Below are 22,060 nucleotides of genomic sequence, written 5' to 3'. Positions count from 1 at the left end.
TACCAAAATTGATGCTAACTTATCTAAATGTTGCCCTTATGATAGTGGCTATGATTATTTTTAGATGGATGTTGGTGTCTAAAGTCTTTTACAAAAAGGTTTATGAAAAAACTGGTCATTCAGATCCAATGGTCTTTTGATCTTTTTAAATCACAGATCCCTTAAGTAATCTGCTTAAAATAATCAAATTCCTACAGACAAAAATTCAGACATACACTTTTCATCCAATTTCAGAGACTAAAGTTTATTCTGGACTTCAGTTAATAATTCCCAACTTCAAATATGAGTCACATGTTGAATTGTCTATTTCTTTTCTGCTTGCTAGTATGTTCTTTTTCAAAAGAAAGCATTTCGTCTCTAATTTAGTTGTTCCATTCACTATTTCTTCAGTTATCTTAATTTTAACATTAAATTGTTTTTACACTATAAAAGCAATATATTCTACTCTAGAAAATACAGATAAGAGAGAAAAGCTTTGAAGAAAAGGTATAGTCTCAGCTCTCAGATAATACTTTGGTGTGTATCTTTCTAAGTTTTCTTTTTTTCTTTTTTTTTTGAGTTGGAGTCTCACTCTGTTGCCCAGGCTAGAGTGCCGTGGCACACTCACGGCCACCCTAGCATCGACCTGCTGGGCTCTGGCAATCCTTCCACCTCAGCCTTCCAAGTAGCCAGAACTACAGGCACTTACTACCTCTTTCTAAGTTTTCTATTGAGAGCTTACAAAAAGTTTATAATCTGATTTTCTCATGTGACATCACAAATTATGTTTCCAGATCTAATTTCTCTACTAGCCTCCAGATATTTATTTATTCAACTGCCTAGTTGATCTTATTTCACACTTAGTGTGGTCAAAGTGGAACTCTTAATTTTCTCCACATGCTGTTTCTCCCAGACTTCCCCACTGCAGTAAATTATTCAAGCTAAAAACTCTACCACCCTCCATTCTTTCCTACCATCTGTCACAACCAATTAATCAGCCAGTTCTGTCAATAAGAACCCCAAAATACATCCTGAATTTACTTTCCACACAACTGCCAGTGGCCATTTCAGAATGTACATGAGATCATGTCACATCTCTCCATCAAACTTACAGATAACTTATAACTGTGCTTTAAAAATAAACTAGCCAGGTACTGTGGTTTATGCTTGTAATCCCAGTAAACACTGGGAGGTCAAGGCAGGAGAATCTCTTGAGGCCAGGAGTTCAAGACCAGCCTGGGAAACATAGTGAAACTCCATTTCTACAAAAATGGAAAAAAATTAGCCAGGTGTGGTAGTGTGTGCCTGCAGTCCCAGCTACTCAGGAGGCTGAGGCGGGAGGATCACCCAGGAGTTTGAGGCTTCCCATGAGCCATGATCTCACCAATGCACTCTAGCCTGTGCAACAGAGCAGAACCCTGTCTCTAAAAAATAAATAAATAAAAATAACAAACTACCATGATAGTCAAGATCCTGTATATCTGTCCCACGGTCACTTCTCTAACCTCCATGCCTATACTCTCCTCTTTGTTTACGCAGCTCAAATCTGTTGGCAAACATGCCAAGTATGCCCATCTCAGAGTTCCTGGATCTACTGTTCCCTTCTACCTCCTTCTCACCATTTGAATCGCATCCTATACGCCCCCTCATCACAGACCACCTTTTCAGACCATCCCTCTAAAGCAGCCCCCATCCCATTCCCAGGGCTTCCCACTACTGCCTCGCATCTTCACACGCTTCCCAGAATCTGAGCTCATGCTCTTCATTCGTTTGAGCATTGTTCGTTATCTCCCTGCCCTGACACCCTCTAAGGCTGTGAGTTCCTCGAGAGTGGGGGCATTACCAGCTCTGTTCATTGCTGTGTTCTCAGCAATGAGAACAATTCCTGCTGCACAGCTGGCAATCAATCAACATTTACTGAAAATGGATGTGAATTCCACATTTAAAAAATTTTGAGCTGGCTCGGCGGCTCAGCCTGTAATCCCGCGCTTTGGGAGGCTGAGGTGAGTGGATTGCCTGAGCCCGCCTGGGATCGAGACCCACCTGGGCAACCTGGCGAGACCTCATCTCCACAATAAATCAAAAAATCAGCCGGGTGTGGTAGCGGGTACTTGTAATTCCGGCTACTCAGAAGGCTGAGGCGGAAGGATCACCAGAGCCCAGCAGGTTGAGGCTGCAGTGGCCAGAAGCAGCCACTGCATTCCAGTCTGGGCGACAGAGTGAGACTCCAACTCAAAAAAAAAAAAGAATTTTTTTTGAGTGCTCTAGTATGTTTTTAAACTTTATTTTAAAATAATTTTAGATTTGCAGAAAAGTTGCAAAGGCAGAACAGTGTTACCATACCCTATGACACCAGTTTCCCTAATATCACACATTTGTAAAAATGAAGAAATTACCATTGGTGTGACCCTGTTAACGAACCCACCGACTACTCAGATTTCATCAGTTTTCAATTAATGCCCTTTTGGTCTCATAATTCAATCCAGAATAGGATACTGCATTTAGTCACCACATCTCCTTAGTCTCCTCCAATTTGTGATTATTTCTTAGTCTCTCCTTGTTTTTCATCACTTTGAAACCTTTGAAGAGTACTGCTCACATATTCTGTAGGATATCTCGAATGTCCCTCAACTAGGGTGTGTCTGATATTTTCTCATTGCTTGACTGGAGTTATGAGTTTTTTTATTTTTTAGAGATAGGGCTGCTCTGCTGCCCAGACTGGAGTGCAGCAGTTTGTATCTCCTGGGCTCAATTGATCCTGCTACCTCAGCCTCTTGAGTAGCTGGGACTGTAGGCACATGACAGCACACCCAGCTAATTTTAAATATTTTTTAGAGACAGGGTGCTGCTATGTTGCCCAGTCTGGTCTCAAACTTTTAGCCTCAAGTGATCCTCCCTCCTTGGTCTCTCAAAGTATTACAGGCGTGAGCCACTGTACTGGCCAAAGTATCTTCTTATCACATATTAACATGACTATCATTAGTGATACTAACATTTATCACCTGATTAACGTGTTGCTTGCCAGGTTTCTCTACTGTATAGCTACCAATTTTCCTATTCTATACTCTATTCTTTGGAAGGGAGCTTCTCAAGCTTAAAGGAAGGAGGAATTAACATACACCTCTGGAGTGGAGAGTATCTATATAAATTATTTTTCCCTTTTTTTTTTTTTTTTTTTTTTTGAGTCAGGGTCTCACTCCATCACCCAGGCTGGAGTGCAGTGGCATACTCACGGCCACCCCAGTGTCAACCTGCTGGGCTCCGGGGATCCTTCGGCCTCAGCCTTCCAAGTAGCCAAAAACTACAGGCACATGCTACCACATGTGGCTGATTTTTAAAAAAATTTATTGTAGAGATGAGGTCTCGTCAAGGTGCCTGGGCTGGTCTTGAACCCGTGGGCCCAAGCAATCTACTTGCCTCGGCTTCCCAGAGTGCTGGGATTACAGGCTGAGCCACCAAGCCCGGCCCCCATTCATTTTTAATTATGGGAAAGAGAAGCAGTAATGTTTATATAAGTCTCAAAAGACATACATTATTTGAGTATTTACCTAAAGGGAAATTTTTATTTGTTAAATACTCTTACCTACCAGTATCAAGATACCAAAGATCCTTGCAGCAAACTTGACTATTCAGTGCTTTTTTGTAACCATCTCTTCCACTCCAAAAATACAATCTTGTGCCAATTGCAACAGCACAGTGTCCAGCTCTTGGTCTTGGTCTTGAATTTTTTTTATCTTCCTGAGAATCTGATACTAGGGTGGTCCACTCTGCTGTATCTAAAAATAAACATCCATGACTAACCTATTGCTCTTAAGCAACAAAATAACACAATTTCTTTTACTAATATATTTTATTTCAGTGAGGAACTCTTAAAAGACTTACCCAGATTCAGGTAAGAAAATGAACTGGTACATCTCCATTCACAATCATGAGATGAAGTCTCAATGTTCTCCCCCTTATGTGGAACCCATCCACCAAAAATGTACATCCTAAACAACAGCAACACAAAGTAGTTGATTTAATTTTACTTTTTGGATTTGAAATGCTAAGAAAGTACTTTGTTGGCTTAAAACCTCAGAACTATTCATTCACTTATCACTGTCAAGAAATTGGGAATAAGAAGATGAATAAAGTGGTCTCCTTTTGAGAGTTTACAAACTTATGAAGCAATACAGAAGCAAAAGTATTTTTTTTCCAGGAAGTTATTTAAAGTGAGAAATATTTCAATTATAATCCATTTGAAAATCAATATTGTCTATACTATACCAAGAGTACTTCAGTGATAAGTAAAGATAATAGATAATCAAATGACTTATGACATCCAAAGCCAAATTGAGAAGTGTATGCAAAGAGGATTAACTTCCACGTGACTTCGGTCACTGCCATAACCAAAAAGCCCTTCAAGTGTGTTCCTCAGTGCTTGAGACGAGCCTAAGGGCCGCTGGAAGGGAAAGGCTCACCAGAGAGTAGGGCCCACACAACATCATGCCAACCAAGCTCTGGTTTTAAATCTATTTTATATACTCGGGTTCCAAAGAATATTTCATTTTATAAAGGGGTTTTGCTGCTTAAAAAAAAAAAAGCGTTACACAATTTGGTTTAAATGTAAAAGACTGTTCTGTTTGGTTTTGAGGCTATTTTAAAAAAAGAACTAGTGAGGTTCTAAATTACAAGAGTAGTCTCCTGAAACAGTACATTTAAGGTAAAATCCCAACACGAGCAAACACTTCCTTAAATTCTACTTAGACAGTCCTCCCAATCGTGGCACAGTGTTGCACAAATAAGGCAACTTGTTGATAGCAGTAACAGCTAACGCTTATGGAGTGCCCTGTGTGTACCAGGAACTGTTCTAAGCATTTTTATATGTATTAATCCATTAGTCTTCATTATAGCCCCTATAGTAAAGTAGGTTTTACCTTAATCCCCATTGTAAACTTGAGAAAACGGAGGTAAAAACGGATTAAATTTCCTTGCCCCAGGCCATACAGAACAAGTACCAAAGCTGAAACTTGAATTCAGGCAATCTGGTCACAGAGTCTATTCTAACCATAACTCTGAGGTGCCATCTAAAGCATAATCATTAAGAGTATGTGCCCGAGTACAAATCAAGCACTACCAAAAATACACAGAGTAGCCGTGAGTGGCGTACACCCGATCTGTTGAGAGACAACAAATCAGTTTCATAACATCCTGTCTTACACTTATGTAACGCCTGCCCTGTGCAAGGCACCGTGAAGAATGAAAAGAATACAAGAGACAGCGTGACAAGAAAAAGGCGCATTAAGTATTTTAGCTTCTGTAGGTAAGTTACTGTAGCTTTAGTGAGCATAAACTTTATTACTCTTAATAATCTATTTTCAATAAATAGCATCACTTTTCTTTGTGCACAACCTTCTTAAGATGTCTTTTTAGAAAAGCAAAAGCAAGATACAAAAAAAATACCATACTTGTTTCCTATAACACTGGCTGTGTGGAGGCTTCGCGGAAGTGGCACTGTCCCTTTAGTTTCTGGTTTTGACCATGACATAGTTTCTAAAAGTAAAAATAATATTAGCAATTTGATCTAACAACAGCGAGTTACCTCAATTTGCATAATTTTTAGAAAATAAAACAAGGACTTATTAAAATGAAACAAAAATATTTTATTTGAACTTCATCTTAAAATTAACATTTCCAGGTGACATAACTTGCTAACCAGAAATTTACACTTGAAGCTGGGCTTGGTGGCTCAGCCTGTAATCCTGCGCTTTGGGAGGCTGAGGTGAGTGGACTGCCTGAGCCCACGGGTTCGAGACATGCCTGTGCATCTTGGCGAGACCTCATCTCTACAATAAAATAAAAAATTAGTCAGGTATAATAGCGCACGCCTGTAGTTCCAGCTACTTGGAAGGCTGAGGCAGAAGGACCGCTGGAGCCCAGCAGGTCGAGGCTGCGGTGGCTAGGCGCGGCCACTGCACTCCAGTCTGGGTGACAGAGTGAGACTTCAACTCAAAAAGAAAAAGAAATTTACACCTGAATGTTAGTTAGTACAGTTAGCACTCCATATCTGTGGGTTCCGCATCTGCAGATTCAATAAACTACAAATTGAAAATGCTCAGAAAAAAAATGTGTCTGTACTGAACATGCATAGGCTGTTTTTCTTGTCATTATTCCCTAAACAATAAAATATAACCATTTACAAAGTATTTACATTTAATAGGTTTTACCAGTAATCTAGAAAAGATTTACACTTGATCTTAGCCAAAAGGCCAAGAAGCAATCTAGAGATGATTTAAAGTAGCGGTTCCCATCTTTTTGGCATCAGGCACCAGCTTAGAGTCTCATAAGGAGCGCACAACCTAGATCCCTCGCACGTGCAGTTCACAATAGGGTTTGGACTCCTATGAGAATCTAATGCCCCTGGTGATCAAATGGAGAGAGAGCTCCTCTAACCAGCTGCTCACCTCCTGCTGTGTGGCTGGGTTCCTAACAGGTCCGCAGCCTGGAGACTGGGGATTCTGATTTAAAGTACAGTGGAGGATGCACATAGGTTATATACAAATATATATATATTTTTATTGAGTCAGGATCTCACTCTGCCACACAGGCTGGAGTACAGTGGCACAATCACGGCTCACCACAGCCCTGACTTCCTGGGCTCAGGCAGTCCTTCCGCCTCAGTCTCCTGAATAGCTGAATAGCACATGTCACCACAGCTGGATAATTTTTTGTAGATACAGAGTCTCACTATGTTGCCCAGGCTCCTTTCAAACTCCTGGATTCAAAACTATCCTCCCACCTCAGCCTCCCAAAATGCTGGGATTACAGGCATGAGCCACCACACCTGGTCTTACATAATTTTATACCAGGACTTCAGCATCCATGGATTTTGGTCCTGGAACCAGTTCTCCACAGATACTGAGGGATGACTGTATTTGTAATAGAGAGGTGTGCTTAGGATGCAACCAATTTTGAACGAGGGACAGTATTAGAGATTTTTATATTTTAAATAAGAGCACATTGTGTAGAAGATAGTGAAAGATAAGAAACATACTACCCTCCAATCATTTATTCCTAGCATCCGTTTAGAAAGAACTATCTAAGGGTTTTTTACTGACCAGCAATAGCACTGCTAATACTGCATTTCCTACAGATAGGGTAACCATATGAAGTTAGCAACCCCAACAGGACATTTTTCAGCATAAAAGGGGGTTATTAACAATAACTCAGGACACTTAGCATGAAGCAGGACTCTCTCAGGCAAATCAGGACATATGGTAATCCTACTTAGAGGAAGCACAGGAGAGTTACTATCATAAATCAAAGATTCATTTGTTCAACCTGACTGAGCAGCAACCATTCATATCACATCTCAGTTGATACTTAAATCTAAGTATAACTCAATAAATACTGTACAAAAATACTTTCCAACTGGGTGTGGTGGCTCACACCTATAATCCCAGCACTTTCGGAGGCGAAGGTGAGAGGATTACCTGAGCTTGGGCAACTTGGTGAGACCTCATCTCTATAATTAAAAAAAAAAAAAGTCAGGTGTGGTGGCGTCCGCCTGTAGTTCCAGATCTTGTAAGGCTGAGGTGGAAGGATCATCTGAGCCCAGGAGATTGAGACTGCGGGGACCGTGAGTGTCACACTGCACTCCAGCCTGGGTGACAGAGTAAGACTCCCACTCAAAAAAAAAATTTTTTTCAAAGCACTTTTTAATTTGCCCTACTAGTTATAACCAATGCCTGAGTGTGAATCAAGTTAAGCTTACCTAGGTCAAGTTGCCATAGGTCATCCAGGCGAGCACCACACATTCCGCCAAAAACATACATTTTAGGACTTCCAGAATCCTTTTTGCAATATATAACAGCTGTGTGGGATTCTCTTGGAGAAGGCACAATACCTTTAGTCACTGGAATGCTCCAACCCACAACACCAGAACCATGCTGTAGCTCCAACTCATAGAAATCATTTAAATATCTAGATATCACGAAAGAAATTAAGACATTCAGATAATATATAACCTTTATTTGCATTTTGTTTCTATGTAACAAGATAATATGTACTTGCTGTGAACAATCCCTATAAAACAGAAAGGTATAAAAAGAACAGAAAGCCCAGACCTCACTCATTCAGCACTCATTTATCAAACACTACTCTGCACCAGGTACTCTGCTGGGACTACATAAGGAACAGAAGAGATTTAAACTGTGCCCTGTCATCTTAGGGCAACAAGCTTATCAATGACGACTGTGCTGGTTTTAAGACACAGCTGCAAATGCTCTAACACTCTTCCCATCAGGAGGTCAGGTCTCTGTCCCCTCCCTTGATTCTGCACTTATCTGTGACTGCTTCAACTAATAGGGTACAGTGAGATGACCCTATGTGACTTCTGAGGCTGAGTTAGAGAAGGCCAGCATGGCTTTACTAGAGCACTCCCTCTTGTAATCCTGACCCACCACCTAGAGAGGCCATATGTAGGCACATGGGGACAGGACCAGTAGAGTCTGTCCTTCAGTCATCTCAGTTGAGACACTGGACATGGGAGTAACACTTCAGGCTTTCTCATCTGAGGGCCTAGTCATCTCTGCTGTGTCCTGTCTGAATTCCTGACCCACAGAATCCATGAATGTAATAAAATGGTTATTATTCTCCATAAGTAAATTTGAGGGCAGTTTATTAACTGGCACTAGATAATCAGAACAATCACTATTGACAGTATTTTTAAGCCACCTCTCTCTATGGATATCCACGTATTGGTAAATGAGACATACTATAAATGTTGCTTTGCAACTTAAAAAAAATTAATGATAATGTCATAGCTTTCTTACTTTAGGAAGTGGCATCCAATTTCTGATATGTGACATGAATGTTTTCTGTAAAGTAGCTTTTGTAAAAATCTATTTCCTACCAAATTATTACTAAATTATGAGGACAAAACTAAAACAATTTAAGATATATAAAACTTCAAAGTTTAGCTACATAATTGTCCTGGGAAAAAATACTTCCAGGATGTCATCTAGGAAAAAGAAAAAGAAATCCAAGAAAGAATACACTGGATAAGAGAAATGGTAGTACAAAGAAACCATCATTTATGACTAAGTTTAAGTTGATGTACATAATTGTGGATGTGAGATCTAAATAATCACTAAGAAAGACTTACTAAGAAGCCAAGTTTCTTAATATTATTATGCTAACCTGGAATAAGATTCAAAAATATACAGAAAATTGACTGGGCGCAATGGCTCATCCCAGCACTTTGGCAGATGCAGGAGAGAGAACTGTCTGAGCCCAGGAGAAGGATTGTCTGAGCTAAGGGCTCAAGTCCAGCCTGGGCAACTTGGCAAGACTTCATCTCTATAGTAAATCAATAAAATTAGCTAGGCGTGGTGTTACATGCCTGTAGTTTCAGCTACATGGAAGGCTGAGGCAGAAGGATCCCCTGAGCCCAGCAGGGTGAGGCTGTGATAGCCATGACTGTGCTACTGCACTCCAGCCTGAGCAACAGAGTAAGACGCCAACTCAAAAAAAAAAAGAAAAAGAAAAAGAAAACCAAAAGAAGTGTGTGTGTGTGTATATATATATATTTTGTATATACATATAGTATATACAGAAAATATAGGAAAAAGAGGTAAGAAAAATAATGCTAAAGGTAAAGATAGTTATTTATTGTCATTTATTTTTTCAGTTTAGATGTGTGTGTTAATTTCCAAGCAACTAAGGAAAGCACAAAATCAGCACGTATAACTTACCACTAGAAGGAAAGAAACAGTCATAAAAAAACAATAAATCAAGAAAAACTAAAGAAAGGGAAAAATAAGTAAAGTAAAGTTTGTAGAAAGCAATTAATAAGATGGTTTAAAGCTAGGCTTAGTGGCTTATGCCTATAATCCCAGCACTTTAGGAAGCCAAGGCAGGAGAATTATTTAAGGTCAGAAGTTTGAGCCAAGCCTGGGAGACATAGTGAGACCTCGTATGTACAAAAAAAAAATTTAATTAGCCAGGTGTGGTGGCATGTGCTTATAATTTTAGCTACTCAGGAAGCTGAAGTGGGAGGATCACTTGAGCCCAGGAGTTCAAGTCCAGCCTGGGCAACATAGTGAGATCCCATCTCTAAAAAACAATTAATAATTTAAAAAATTGATTTATTAGATAAAGAACTTTGTACCCCACACAAGCAAGGACACACAGTCATAATCTATGGAATAATCACAAAAATTAACTGTGAAATAGACACAAAAATAACCTCCATGAACCATTTTCTGACCACAATATGATAAAACTAGATATTACCAACAATAACAAAAACTTCTACTTGGAAACTTTTTAAAAAATTGTACCAAATTACTTTTAGATTAAAGAGAAAATAGAAACAAATGACAATAAAAGCACTATATACCAAAACCTATGGAATATAGCCAAAGCCATGACCAGAGGACAATGTGAAAAAATTTATTAGGCAGTAAAACTGAAAATAAATAAACATAATAAGCATTCAAATTATTAAAAGTTAGAAAAGGCAAGAAAAAGTATTCAACCCATTGGAAGTTTAAAAGAAATAAGGCTGGGCTTGGTGGCTCAGCCTGTAATCCCAGCACTTTGGGAGGCTGAAGTGAGTGGATTGCCTGAGCCCGAGGGTTTGAGACCAGCCTGGGCAACTTGGTGAGACCTCATCTCTACGATAAATAAATAAAAATTAGCCAGGCATGGTAGTGTGCCTGTAGTTCTGGCTACTTGGAAGGCTGAGGCAGAAGGATCACCGGAATCCATCAGGTCAATGCTGGGGTGGCCTTGAGTGTGCCACTGCACTCCAGCCTGGGCGACAGAGTGAGACTCCAACCCCCCCCAAAAAAGAAAGAAAGAAATAGAAAAAGGGAAAAAATTAAAGAAATGGAGCCTAAGAAAATAAACTAAAAAGAAAAATAATCAATAAAATTAACAAATGGTTATTTGAAAACACTAATAGAATAATAAACCACTAGCAAATCTAATTTAAAAAAAACAAAAAGCAACACAAACATTTAGGAATGAGAAGAAGAGATATAACAACAGATATAGAGGTTTTAAAAATATAAATAAACTGGGTTAAAATTTCTTAAAATTTTAAATTCATTAATATATTTTTAAAGAGATAGAGTCTCACTGTATTGTCCAGGCTGGATTTGAACTTCTCGTCTCAAGCAATCCTCCTGCTTCAGCCTCCCTAGCTGGGACAACAGGAGACATCAACATGCCTAGCAGTCTTATAACTTTCCTTAATAAATGTAAAAATCTAAATAAATTGATGATTTTTCAAGAAAAATACAAATTACCAAAAAAATTACAAAAAGGAAAAAACCTAAATAGATCAATAACTGTAAAAGAAATGGAAAAGGCAAACAAAGACCATTTCTAACATATGCCAATCCCAGATTGCTATAGAAAACGTTAGCCGGGCTTGGTGGCTCAGCCTGTAATCCCAGCACTTTGGGAGGCCGAGGTGAGTGGACTGCCAGAGCCCGCGGGTTCGAGATCCACCCAGGCAACTTGGTGAGACCTCGTCTCTACAATAAAAATAAAAAATTAGCCGGGCATGGTAGCGCGTGTTGGTAGTTCTGGCTACTTGGAAGGCTGAGGCGGAAGGATCGCTGGAACCCAGCAGGTCGAGGCTGGGGCGACAGAGTGAGACTCTAACTCAAAAAAAAAAAAAAAAAAAGAAAATGTCTACTAAGTATTCAAGAATTTGTGTAGTTTAAGCATATAAAAGATGGAGAGCTTCCTACAACCCCAGAACATAGCCTTGATTATGTTCCTAGGTTTACATAATCCTGATAATTCAATCAGATTAGAATAGTATCCCACTCTTGTTCAAGGCCATAAATCACTAATGAATATAGGTATTATAAATAAATGTGAATTCAACCAAGTATGAAAATAATTCTTTGATACAATAAAATGTGATTAACTGGGAATAAAAAGGTCATTCACATTTCAAAACCTAATAATATAATTAACAAACTTTATAGTTTAATTAAAGAGATAAAAAGTATCTGCTTGTTTAATTAAAGAGATAAAAAGTATCTGCTTGTCTCCAGATACAAAATAAATTTAAACTATTAATACCTCTACATTTGTTTTTTGGTTAAGAAGAGAGAAAAGGGCCAGGCGTGGTGGCTCACACCTATAATCCTAGCACTTTGGGAGGCCAAGGTAAGAGGATTGCCTGAGCCCACGGGTTCGAGACCAATCTGGGCAACTTGGCGAGACGTCATCTCTACAATAAATAAAAAAATTCGCCGGGCATGGTGGCTCACGTCTGTAGTTTTAGCTACTTAGAAGGCTGGAGCAGAAGGACGGCCTGAGCCCAGCAGGTCAAGGCTGTGGTGGCCGTGAGCATGCCATTGCACTCCAGCCTGGGTGACAGAGTGAGACTCCAACTTAAAAAAAAAACAGAAAGAAAGAAAAGAAACTAACTGGTAAGCTAGAAACTTAAGGACATTTTCTTAAAATCATCAGTCAAACACCAAAAACCTACGGCAAATGTCACAATTAGTCATAGAAAGGTATATAAATTAACGAAACAGAACAGTCTAGAGCAGGAGTCAACAAACATTTCCTGTAAAGGACCAGACAGTAAATATTTTAGACTTTGTGGGCCATAAAGTCTGTTGCAACTACTCAACTCTGCTGTTTTAACACAAAAGCTGCCAGACACAACGTGAAGATGAACAGGCATGTCAGTGCTCCAATAAAATGTTATTAACAAAAATGGGCAGCAGGCCAAATTTGGCTCACAGGGTATAGCTGGCAATCCCTGGTCTAAAAAGTCTAGAAAAACGTCTACTTGCACAAAAATTAAGATGTGATAGTGATAAAACTTCAAATCAAAAGAAAAAAATAGCTTATTTAATAAATGGTATTGGGAGAACTGGAAATCCATTAGGAGATGAAGTAAAAAGCCTCACACTGGTCACTAAAGTCTATCCCAAATGTATCAATGTTCTAAACATTAAAAAAAAAACTTTGAATGTGCTAGAAGAAAATATAGAAAAATTATTTTTTATAATTTTGTAGGAAATATTTCTAAGCAAGATACAAAGCCAGAGAGTCACAGAAGAAAATATAATCAAGCCTGAGGAAACAAAAATGAAAACCCTTAAAAAAAAAAAAAAAAAAAAAAAAAGAAGGCAAAGTGAAGATTTAGAAAAAATATTTGGAGCATGAAAAAAAATCTAATTATCTAGCACTCCTAAGTATCAATAGTAACAAGAAAAACTGAAATCCATTTAAGTATGATTAGCAATAATAAATGAATTCAGCAAGGTCACAGGGTACAAGATAAATACACAAAACCTGTATTTCTATATACTAGCAATGAACAATTAAAAAATAAATTTAAGAAACCAAATCCATTCACAGTCATAAAAAAGAATAAAAAACTTAGGAATAAATTTAACAAAATAAGAATGAGCAAGATTTATACACTGAAAACCGCAAAACATCGCTGAGAGAAATTTAAAAGACCTAAATAAATGGAGAGACATTCCATGTTCATGTGTTCATGGATTGGAAAACTAAAAATTATTAAGATGGCAATTTTCCCCAAACTGACATACAATCAGTGAAATCACTATCAAAATCCTAGCAGGTCTTTCTGTAGAACTCGGCAAGCTGATTCTAATATCTAGATAGAAATGCATAGCCATAACACTTGCAAAAAAGATTAATAAAATTTGAAAACTTATACCTTCTGATTTTTTTACTACATAGCTTACTACGTACAAAGCTACAGTTATCAAGACAGTGGAAGTACTGGCATGAAGACAGACTTATAGAATTGAGAGCTCAGAAATAAACCTTTAAATTTACAGCCTGTTGATTTTCAACAAGGACGCCAATACAATTCAATGAGAAAAGGATGGTCTTTTCAATCAATAGTGTTGGGACATTTGGATGTCCACATGTAAAAAGATGGATTTAGACACTTCTTTACCACATACACAAAAACACACAAATACACACAAATTCATTCAAAATGAACCATATATAAAACTAGAAGCACTAAAACTATAAAAATTTTAGAAGAAAACAGGGGAAAATCGTTTCATAAGCTTGAGTTAGTGGCACAATCACTGCTCAACGCAGCTTCGACCTCCTGGGCTCAGGTGATTCTTTCACATTAGCCCCCAGAGTAGCATGTGCCACCACACCTATATACTAATTTTTTAATTTTTCTGTAGAGACAAAGTCTGGCTATGCTGTGCAGGCTAGTATCAAACTCCTGGGCTCAAGCAACCCTCCCGACCCAGCCGGCAAAAAGTTCTTAAGTAAGCACTCAAAGCATGATCCATAAAAGAAAAAACTGATAAATTATACTTAACAAAACTGAAAATTTTTTTCCACTTCAAAAGATAACATTAAGAAAATAAAAAGACAAGCCACAAACTGAAAGAAAATACCTGTAAGTCACATTTCTGATTTAAAAAAATAAAACAACCTAGGCGTGGCGGCACACGCCAGCAGTCCCACGTACTTGGAAGGCTGAGGCAGAAGGATCGCCTAGGCCCAGGAGGTCAAGGCTGCAGTGAGCTGTAATCATGACACTGCACTGCAGTCCAGCCTGGGTGACAGAGTGAAAATAAAATAAAATAAAATAAATAAATCAAACAAAGTACACTTATACCCAGAATATATAAAGAATTGTTACAACAACCCAATAATAAGAAAACACACAACTTAAAAAGGGACACAAGATTTGAAGGTAAATTTCACCAAAGATACATGAACACTAAAAAGCACATGAAAAGATGCTAATGGGCAGGTCTTGTTGGTTCAGCCTATAATCCCAGCACTATGGGATGCCGAGGTGAGTGTGGATTGCCTGAGCCCACGGGTTCGAGACCAGCCCAGGCAGCTTGGCGAGACCTCATTTCTTCATCTCTACAATAAATCAAAAATAAGCTGGGCATTGTAGCATGTGCCTGTAGTTCCAGCTATTTGGAAGGCTGAGGCGGAAGGATCGCCTGAGCCCAGCAGGATGACACTGGGGTGGCTGTGAGAGTGCCACTGCACCCTAGCCTGGGCAATGGAGTGAGACTCCAACTAAAAAAAAAAAGAAAAAGGAAAGAAAAGATGCTATTGTTCATTAAGGAACTAACCACAAAGAAATACCACTTCATAGCCACTAGGGTTGGCTACAATAAAAAAAGATAGACAAGTATTAGCCAAGATCTGGAGAAAGTAAAACATTGTGGGTGGAGATGTAAAATGGTGCAGTCACTTTGGAAAACAGTAGCTTTTTTTGGTACCTTCTTAAGAAATTAACATAAATTTACTATATGACCAAGCAATCCCACTGCTAACTAGCCAATCAAGAGAAATGAAAACATGTCCAAAGACTTGTATGCAAATTTTCATAGCAACATTATTCATAAAGGGAAAAAACTAGATATAATTCAAATACCATTTTAAAAAAAGAAAAATGAACAAGGATATAAACAGGCAATGTCAGAAAGGGGACTGCAAATGTCCAATTGATGAATGGATAAGCAAAATGTGTATATCTATACAAAGGATATTTTCAGCAATAGAAAAGAAGAAGTTTTTTCTACATACCACAACATGGATGAACCTCAGAAACATTATACTAAGTGAAAGAAGCCAGACACCGATTACATTCACATGACATGTTCAAAAAAAGGCTAGTCTTTGGAGAAAGTAGACTAGTGGTTGCCTGGGTATCAGGATGAGAAAAGACAAAACGTTTCTTTTTGGAGTGAGAGAAATGTTCTAAAGCTGGATTGTGTTGATGAGTTCACAACAACGTAAAGTTACTAAAACTCATGGAACTGTACATATGAAAAGGAATTTTATGGTTTATAATGTCTTCAATTTTTTTTTTTAAAGAAAAATGAACAAGGATATAAACAGGCAATTTCAGAAAGGGGACTGCAAATGTCCAATAAACATAGTGAATCAAGCTCATTTTCAGTTTATAAAAATTAAAATAAATCCATGATAAATATTTCACCTATCAGCAAATAAATCATTTCACCTATCAATTTGGCAAAAATTAAGCAGAGTAAGATAATTCAGTATTGCCAAGAGTGCAAGCACTCTTATACATTGTCACTGGGAGCATAAATTGGCCCATAAATTGGAGGTTGATTCAGGAATACCTAACAAACTTTTAAACATAAACACCAGCTGAGGTGAGTGGATTGCCTGAGCCGGCGGGCTCGTGATCCGCCTGTGCAACTTGGCGAGACCTCATCTCTATAATAAATCAAAAAATCAGCCAGGCGTGGTAGCGCATGCCTGTAATTCCGTCTACAAGCAAGGCTGAGGCGGAAGCATCGCCGGAGCCCAGCAGGTCGAGGCTGCGGTGGCCGGGAGCGGCCACTGCACTCCAGTCTGGGCGACAGAGTGAGACTCCAACTCAAAAAATAAAAAATTTAAAAAAATTAAAAAAAACCATAAACACCCTTTCACCTCCCCAATTCCACTTACAGGTATTGATCCTAAAAAAATATTTACAGGCCGGGCTTGGTGGCTCAGCCTGTAATCCCGTGCTTTGGGAGGCTGAGGTGAGTGGATTGCCCAAGCCCGTGGGTTCGAGACCTGCCTGGGCAACTTGGCGAGACCTCATCTCTACAATAAATAAAAAATTAGCCGGGCGTGGTAGCGCCCGCCTGTAGTTCCAGCTACTTGGAAGGCTGAGGTGGAAGGATCGCTGGAGCTCAGCAGGTCGAGGCTGCGGTGGCCGGGAGCGGCCACTGCCCTCCAGTCTGGGCGACAGAGTAAGACTCCAACTCAAAAAAAAAAAAAAAAAATTTACACATGTACAAAGTCGGCAATAGCAGAAAACATGGAAATATTTAAATGTCTACCAGCAGGAGAATGGCTAAATAAGTTACACAACTCGAACTATTTTTCAGCATTAAAAAAATATAAGGGTAATCTATACTACTATGGAAAGATATATTGTTAAGTAGAAACAAACAAACAAAAAAACCCACAGTGAACAGAAAAAACAAGCAAACACCCAAGTTTGGTAAGAAAGAGAGATAGAGATTTCACTTACATAAAAGGAAATAGATACATTTTGTGTGGAGGACAGGATTAATGTTTCCAGCTCTTTTCTCCCAGTGAGCAGATTTTATATCCCCAGACCACTGACTCTGGTCATGGCCATTTGGCTTGCTTTAACCAATGGTGTATGACCAGAAATGAATGTGCTAACTTTAACCAGAAGCTTTAAAAAGCTACTTGGTCTCTCAAGCAGTATAATCTTGAGAAGCTTGCCCACTTATATACAATAACCTACCAAAAACTGACTAATACAATGTGATACATGAAAAAGGTCCCAAAAGATGCACATCAAATTGAATTATGTATATTTGCCTGTGTTGGGAGACAGTTATGTTGTAAAAACATTGTATACTTTGTAATTTCTTGAATTTTTACAAGTGTTATTTTAAAACATGTCAAATGAAAAAAGCCATATGCTAAAAGTATGTGGATTAATGTGGTGGGATAGGTTGGGATATCTGTTATTTTTTAAAGGTTGGGGGGGGGGGAAAGCTAAGACCCTACCATCAATCTAATGTAGGTAAAAAGACATTATAATGGTGATAACATCTACTATACTTTATGCTACAAAAACTTGAAGGTGCTTTGAAAATTACACACATTATCTTAGTTATCACAATGATACTGCAGGATAGGTATTTAATCACTCCCACTGCACAGTGAAGGAAACAAGCTTAGATAACTTGCTCTAAAGGGCACACATGGTTAGCCTTGAATCAGAAAATAGCCCTTTGGACTCTAAATCTCCAAAGCCTAAGTACTATAATGATGGTGTGATCAAAACACTGTATGAATATTATCCAGCCTTAAAATGAGATCTTGCCACTTGCCACAGCATGGATGGACTTGGCAGGTATTATGCTAAGTTAAATAAGCCAGACCAGAAAGAAAAGTATTGCATGAGCTCACTTACATGTGGAATCTTTTTGAAAAATAAAAGGTCCTATACAGAAACAGAGAATAAAACAGTGGTTACTGAGGTCCGAGTGAGGGGGAAATGGGGAAAAGTGGGTCAAAGGATACAAAGTCGCAAATATGTTATGGAAACAAATGGAAAGATCTGACATGCAATATGAGAACTATAGCTAATAATAGTGTACTGTATTCAGGATTTTTGCTAAATGAGTAGACTATGGCTACTCATGTCACAGTGGGGGAAAAATGGATATCCACATGAAATGATGACTATCTTACTATTATAGTAACCATTTTACTATATATATGTACTTATACTATCATGTTATACATTTTAAACATATACAATAAGACTAAAAAAAAAAGAACTACCCAGAACAGGACAATTCCCTAAAGGAAAGAGGAGTCCTCTGCAGACAAAAATAACATTATACATAATAGGGGTCAACAATGTAGATTTTGCCATTATCTACAGTCAGTAAACTACACCCTGTGGACCAATCTGTCTACTGGCTGTTTTGTAAAGGTTTTTTGGAACTTAAAACAAAATAAAACAAAACAAAAACAAAACACTATATGAAAAGAGGTAGAGAGTTGAGTCTGTTTGGAAGAATAAAAAAATTGAGTATTTGCTAGTGTGAACCACTCTACAGCTTCTTGTATGAAATATGGAAATGATATCCTTCAGTTTATAATCAGATTTTTGCCACCAAATTCCCAGAGAAACCTATTTTCAAAACAACCATCTATTACCTTTAACTGTCATTTATGACTTAGCTAAAACACATTATGGCACAATATATACAAATATATCGATGCAAACAGTTATATTAACATCAATTTATAAGATGATTTCTGATTAGAAAGGACATTGTTGGCTGGGCACAGTGGCTCAAGCCTGTAATCCCAGCACTTTGAGAGGCCAAGGTAAATGGACTGCCTGAGCCCACAGGTTCAAGAACAGCCTGGGCAACTTGACGAGACCTCATCTTTACAATAAACCAAAAAAAAAAAAAAAATTAGCCAGGCATGGTGGCGTGCACCTGTAGTTCCAGCTACTGGGAAGGCTGAGGCAGAAGGATCGCCTGAGTTCAGCAGGTTGATGCTGGAGTGGCTGTGAGCATGCTACGGCACTCCAGCTTCCAACTCAAAAAAAAAAAAAAAGAAAGGACACTGGTTTCTTTTTTCTTTTTCTTTTATTGTTTTCAAAACTGATATAGTTCAGTAACTAATGAAGACACAAACATACATAAATTTGTTCATTGTTATGTTTAAATGCAAAAGGTTAAGATAGGGGAAAAAAATGTGCCTAACCTAAGTCATAAAGTAAGCCTTTAGTTTGAAAGAGAGTCAGTATACCTGGGAACATTATTGTTTGAATCTTCACTCTCATTTGCCAGGCCACCAAACAAATAGCATTTGTTACCATATAAAGAGAAGCTATGTCCAAGTCGAGGACAAGGAGGTAAACCAGAAGAAGGGGGATGGGGTTTCACTTTTTTCCATAACCAACGACTTGCCTAAAAAAGAGAACAAATACACTCAGATGAAATCAGGAAAGCATTCCTATATTGTCAATAGTGCATTATATCAAAACATCTTAATCCAAATCCCATCAGAAGGTTCTAATAAGGCACTCGGGACAAATGACAAGTAAGCAGCTAACTTCTGGAATTAGAATATATGTGCCAGCAGAAATTCAGATTACTTTTTCATATTCACAAATTTTCACAATGGCAAACCAAGCTTATAATAATAAACACGAACAGTTTTACAGTATTTTCTAAACGAAAACTTAAGCATTATATATAATTATATATAATTTATGTATTCTTACTTTCTGAAATTAGGTAATCCATGAATGCTAAATATTTTAACCTTTAAATAAACATAAAGCTCATTTAACAAATCAAATTCCAAAACTTATTCTCTAGACATGGTAGTTTCTTTCACTGAAACTATTTTTGAAATGAGGTTCTTGTAAATAGGTACAATTCATTCACATCTGCCAACTAGCTGATACCCTCATGATCACAGATCAGGAAGAAAAGTCCACTAGGGCTCTGAGTCTAGTTTAATAAGAGAGTCAAATTTAGAAAAGTTGTAGGAAACTGTTACATATTTTGTACATATTGCCATGAGAAAAAGTAATGATTAGTGTGAAGGTAACAATTTCTATAACACTAGAACAGTAGTTTTCTTTTCCTTTTTTTTTTTTGAGTTGGAGTCTCACTCTTTTCACCCAGGCTGGAGTACAGTGGCATGCTCATGGCCACCACTGCCTCAACCTGCTAGGTTTAGGAGATCCTTTCCACCTCAGCCTTCTAAGTAGCTGGAACTACAGATGCACACCACCAAGCCTGACTAGTTTTTTGAGTGTGATTTATTGTAGAGATGAGGTCTCACCAAGTTGCCCAGGCTGGTCTTGAACCCCCGGGGCTCAGGCAATCCTCTCGCCTCTGCCTCCCAAAGTGCTGGGATTACAGACTGAGCCACCACGACTGGTTGAACAGTGGGAAACAGCATCATCACCTGGGAACTTGGTAGAAATGCCAATGCTCAAGCCTCACTACAGACAAAACTGACTCAGAAACTCTGGGGAAGGACTTGTGTCTTCACAAGTCCTCCGAGTGCTTTCTGTTGCAGCCTAAAGTTAAAGAAAGACTGTTCTAAGACACAAAAATCTAAACATATTATCACGTACAACTGATGCTATGTAATAGATAACTTGATGTTACAAATGTTGCACTGGGCTTGGGGAAAAGACTGACATAATTTGGTGAGACTTTATCTCTACAATAAATCAAAAAATTAGACGGGTGTGGTAGCACGTGCCTGTAGTTCCAGCTACTTGGAAGGCTGAGGCGGAAGGATCGCCGGAGCCCAGCAGGTCAAGGCTGCGGTGTAGTCGGGAGCAGCCACTACACTCCAGTCTGGGTGACAGAGTGAGACTCCAACTCAAAAAAAAAAAAAAAGTTTTGGCTTTTTAGTGAAGTGGAAACATTTTCTTTGAAGCTACAAAATGTGACAGTCATTATTTTAACCATGTTATTTTACAATCTTTTGAAGAATTAGGAGCAATATCATCATTAAAGCCTCAGACTGAATAAATGTTAAACACACTTACTTGTAATTCATATAACTCATTGCTGTATCTTCCATATTCAACCATTCCCCCAAATACTAATATTCTGGTACCATCACAGACAAATCCGTGGGCAGCACAGCCTGGAGGGATGTCTCCTCTTACAGCTGGTAGGAACCACTGATTTGTAACTAGTTGCCAAAATAAAATTAAAACCAATTATAACAAACAGGGTATCATATACTACCAGTATTTACTTTACATCTGTCATCTATATTAGTGGTTCTCAACTGGGGATGATTTTGTCCCGTCCCTCCCCCCCCAGGGGAACATTTGGCAATATTTGATGACAGCTTTAGTTGTCACAGCTGCCTCCAGGTGTTACTGGCATCTAGTGGGTAGAGGTCAGGGTACTGGCAGGTGTTACTGGCATCTAGTGGGCAGAGGCCAGGGATACTGTCAAACATCTTACAAGTACAGGGCAATACAGGGCAGCCTCCTTCACCTCCAATAAGGAATTATCTGGCCCAAAATGTCAGTAGTGCTGCTGTTGAAAAACTCTGATCTACATCATTTAATTCCTACAAAAACCCTGCCAGGTGAATATCATCATCTCCATTTTACAACGGAAAAAAACTGAGGCTTGAAAATGGTTGGTATCTTTAGCGCAACTGGGAGAGCAAGATTCAAACCAGGTCTAATTTGGCCCAAAGCCGGGTTTTTTTGCAACAGTCCAAGTTGTCAATAACTTTTAAACTTTATTTGCTAAGGCGCTGGAGGAGGAGAGGGTGGGGGGGGGAAATCCCGGACTCCGCTATTTTGTTAACCTTTCAACGGTCATTGTGGTCAAGTAGTTTGGCCAAAGAAAAGTCACTGGTCAAGAAGTAAACCCAGCATTCCGTCATTAGCCTTACAATCCCCCCAACCCTCCCAAGAGACTTCTTGTGACAGCTGGAGCGTCTGCAAGTGGGAAACACGACATTTCCATCTCCGTTCTGCTCCGCGGAGGGGCTCGGAGGCAGAGCCCTC

At 38.7% G+C, this 22,060-nt stretch overlaps 1 protein-coding gene across 1 annotated transcript in view; it reads right to left on the bottom strand.

The window, feature by feature from the left end:
* Positions 1-21,896, bottom strand: part of HCFC2 (host cell factor C2) — a 41,794-nt gene extending 19,898 nt beyond the window's left edge. Inside the window, exons 1-7 of the mRNA XM_008064124.1 lie at positions 21,859-21,896; positions 21,074-21,222; positions 19,306-19,466; positions 7,733-7,941; positions 5,427-5,511; positions 3,862-3,968; positions 3,567-3,755 (exon numbers count right to left, since the gene is read on the bottom strand). Coding sequence (XP_008062315.1) covers positions 3,567-3,755; positions 3,862-3,968; positions 5,427-5,511; positions 7,733-7,941; positions 19,306-19,466; positions 21,074-21,118 — 796 coding nt within the window. The 5' untranslated portion in view covers positions 21,119-21,222; positions 21,859-21,896. The remainder of the gene's footprint in view (positions 1-3,566; positions 3,756-3,861; positions 3,969-5,426; positions 5,512-7,732; positions 7,942-19,305; positions 19,467-21,073; positions 21,223-21,858) is intronic.
* Positions 21,897-22,060: the final 164 nt, after the last annotated feature.

This window comes from Carlito syrichta, unplaced genomic scaffold, assembly GCF_000164805.1.
Source record: "Carlito syrichta isolate Samal-C Ts95f unplaced genomic scaffold, Tarsius_syrichta-2.0.1 Scaffold307204, whole genome shotgun sequence".
Classification (NCBI taxonomy): domain Eukaryota; kingdom Metazoa; phylum Chordata; class Mammalia; order Primates; family Tarsiidae; genus Carlito; species Carlito syrichta.
The sequence above is the reverse complement of the archived record's forward strand: the minus strand, read 5'-3'. Positions and strand labels throughout refer to the sequence as shown.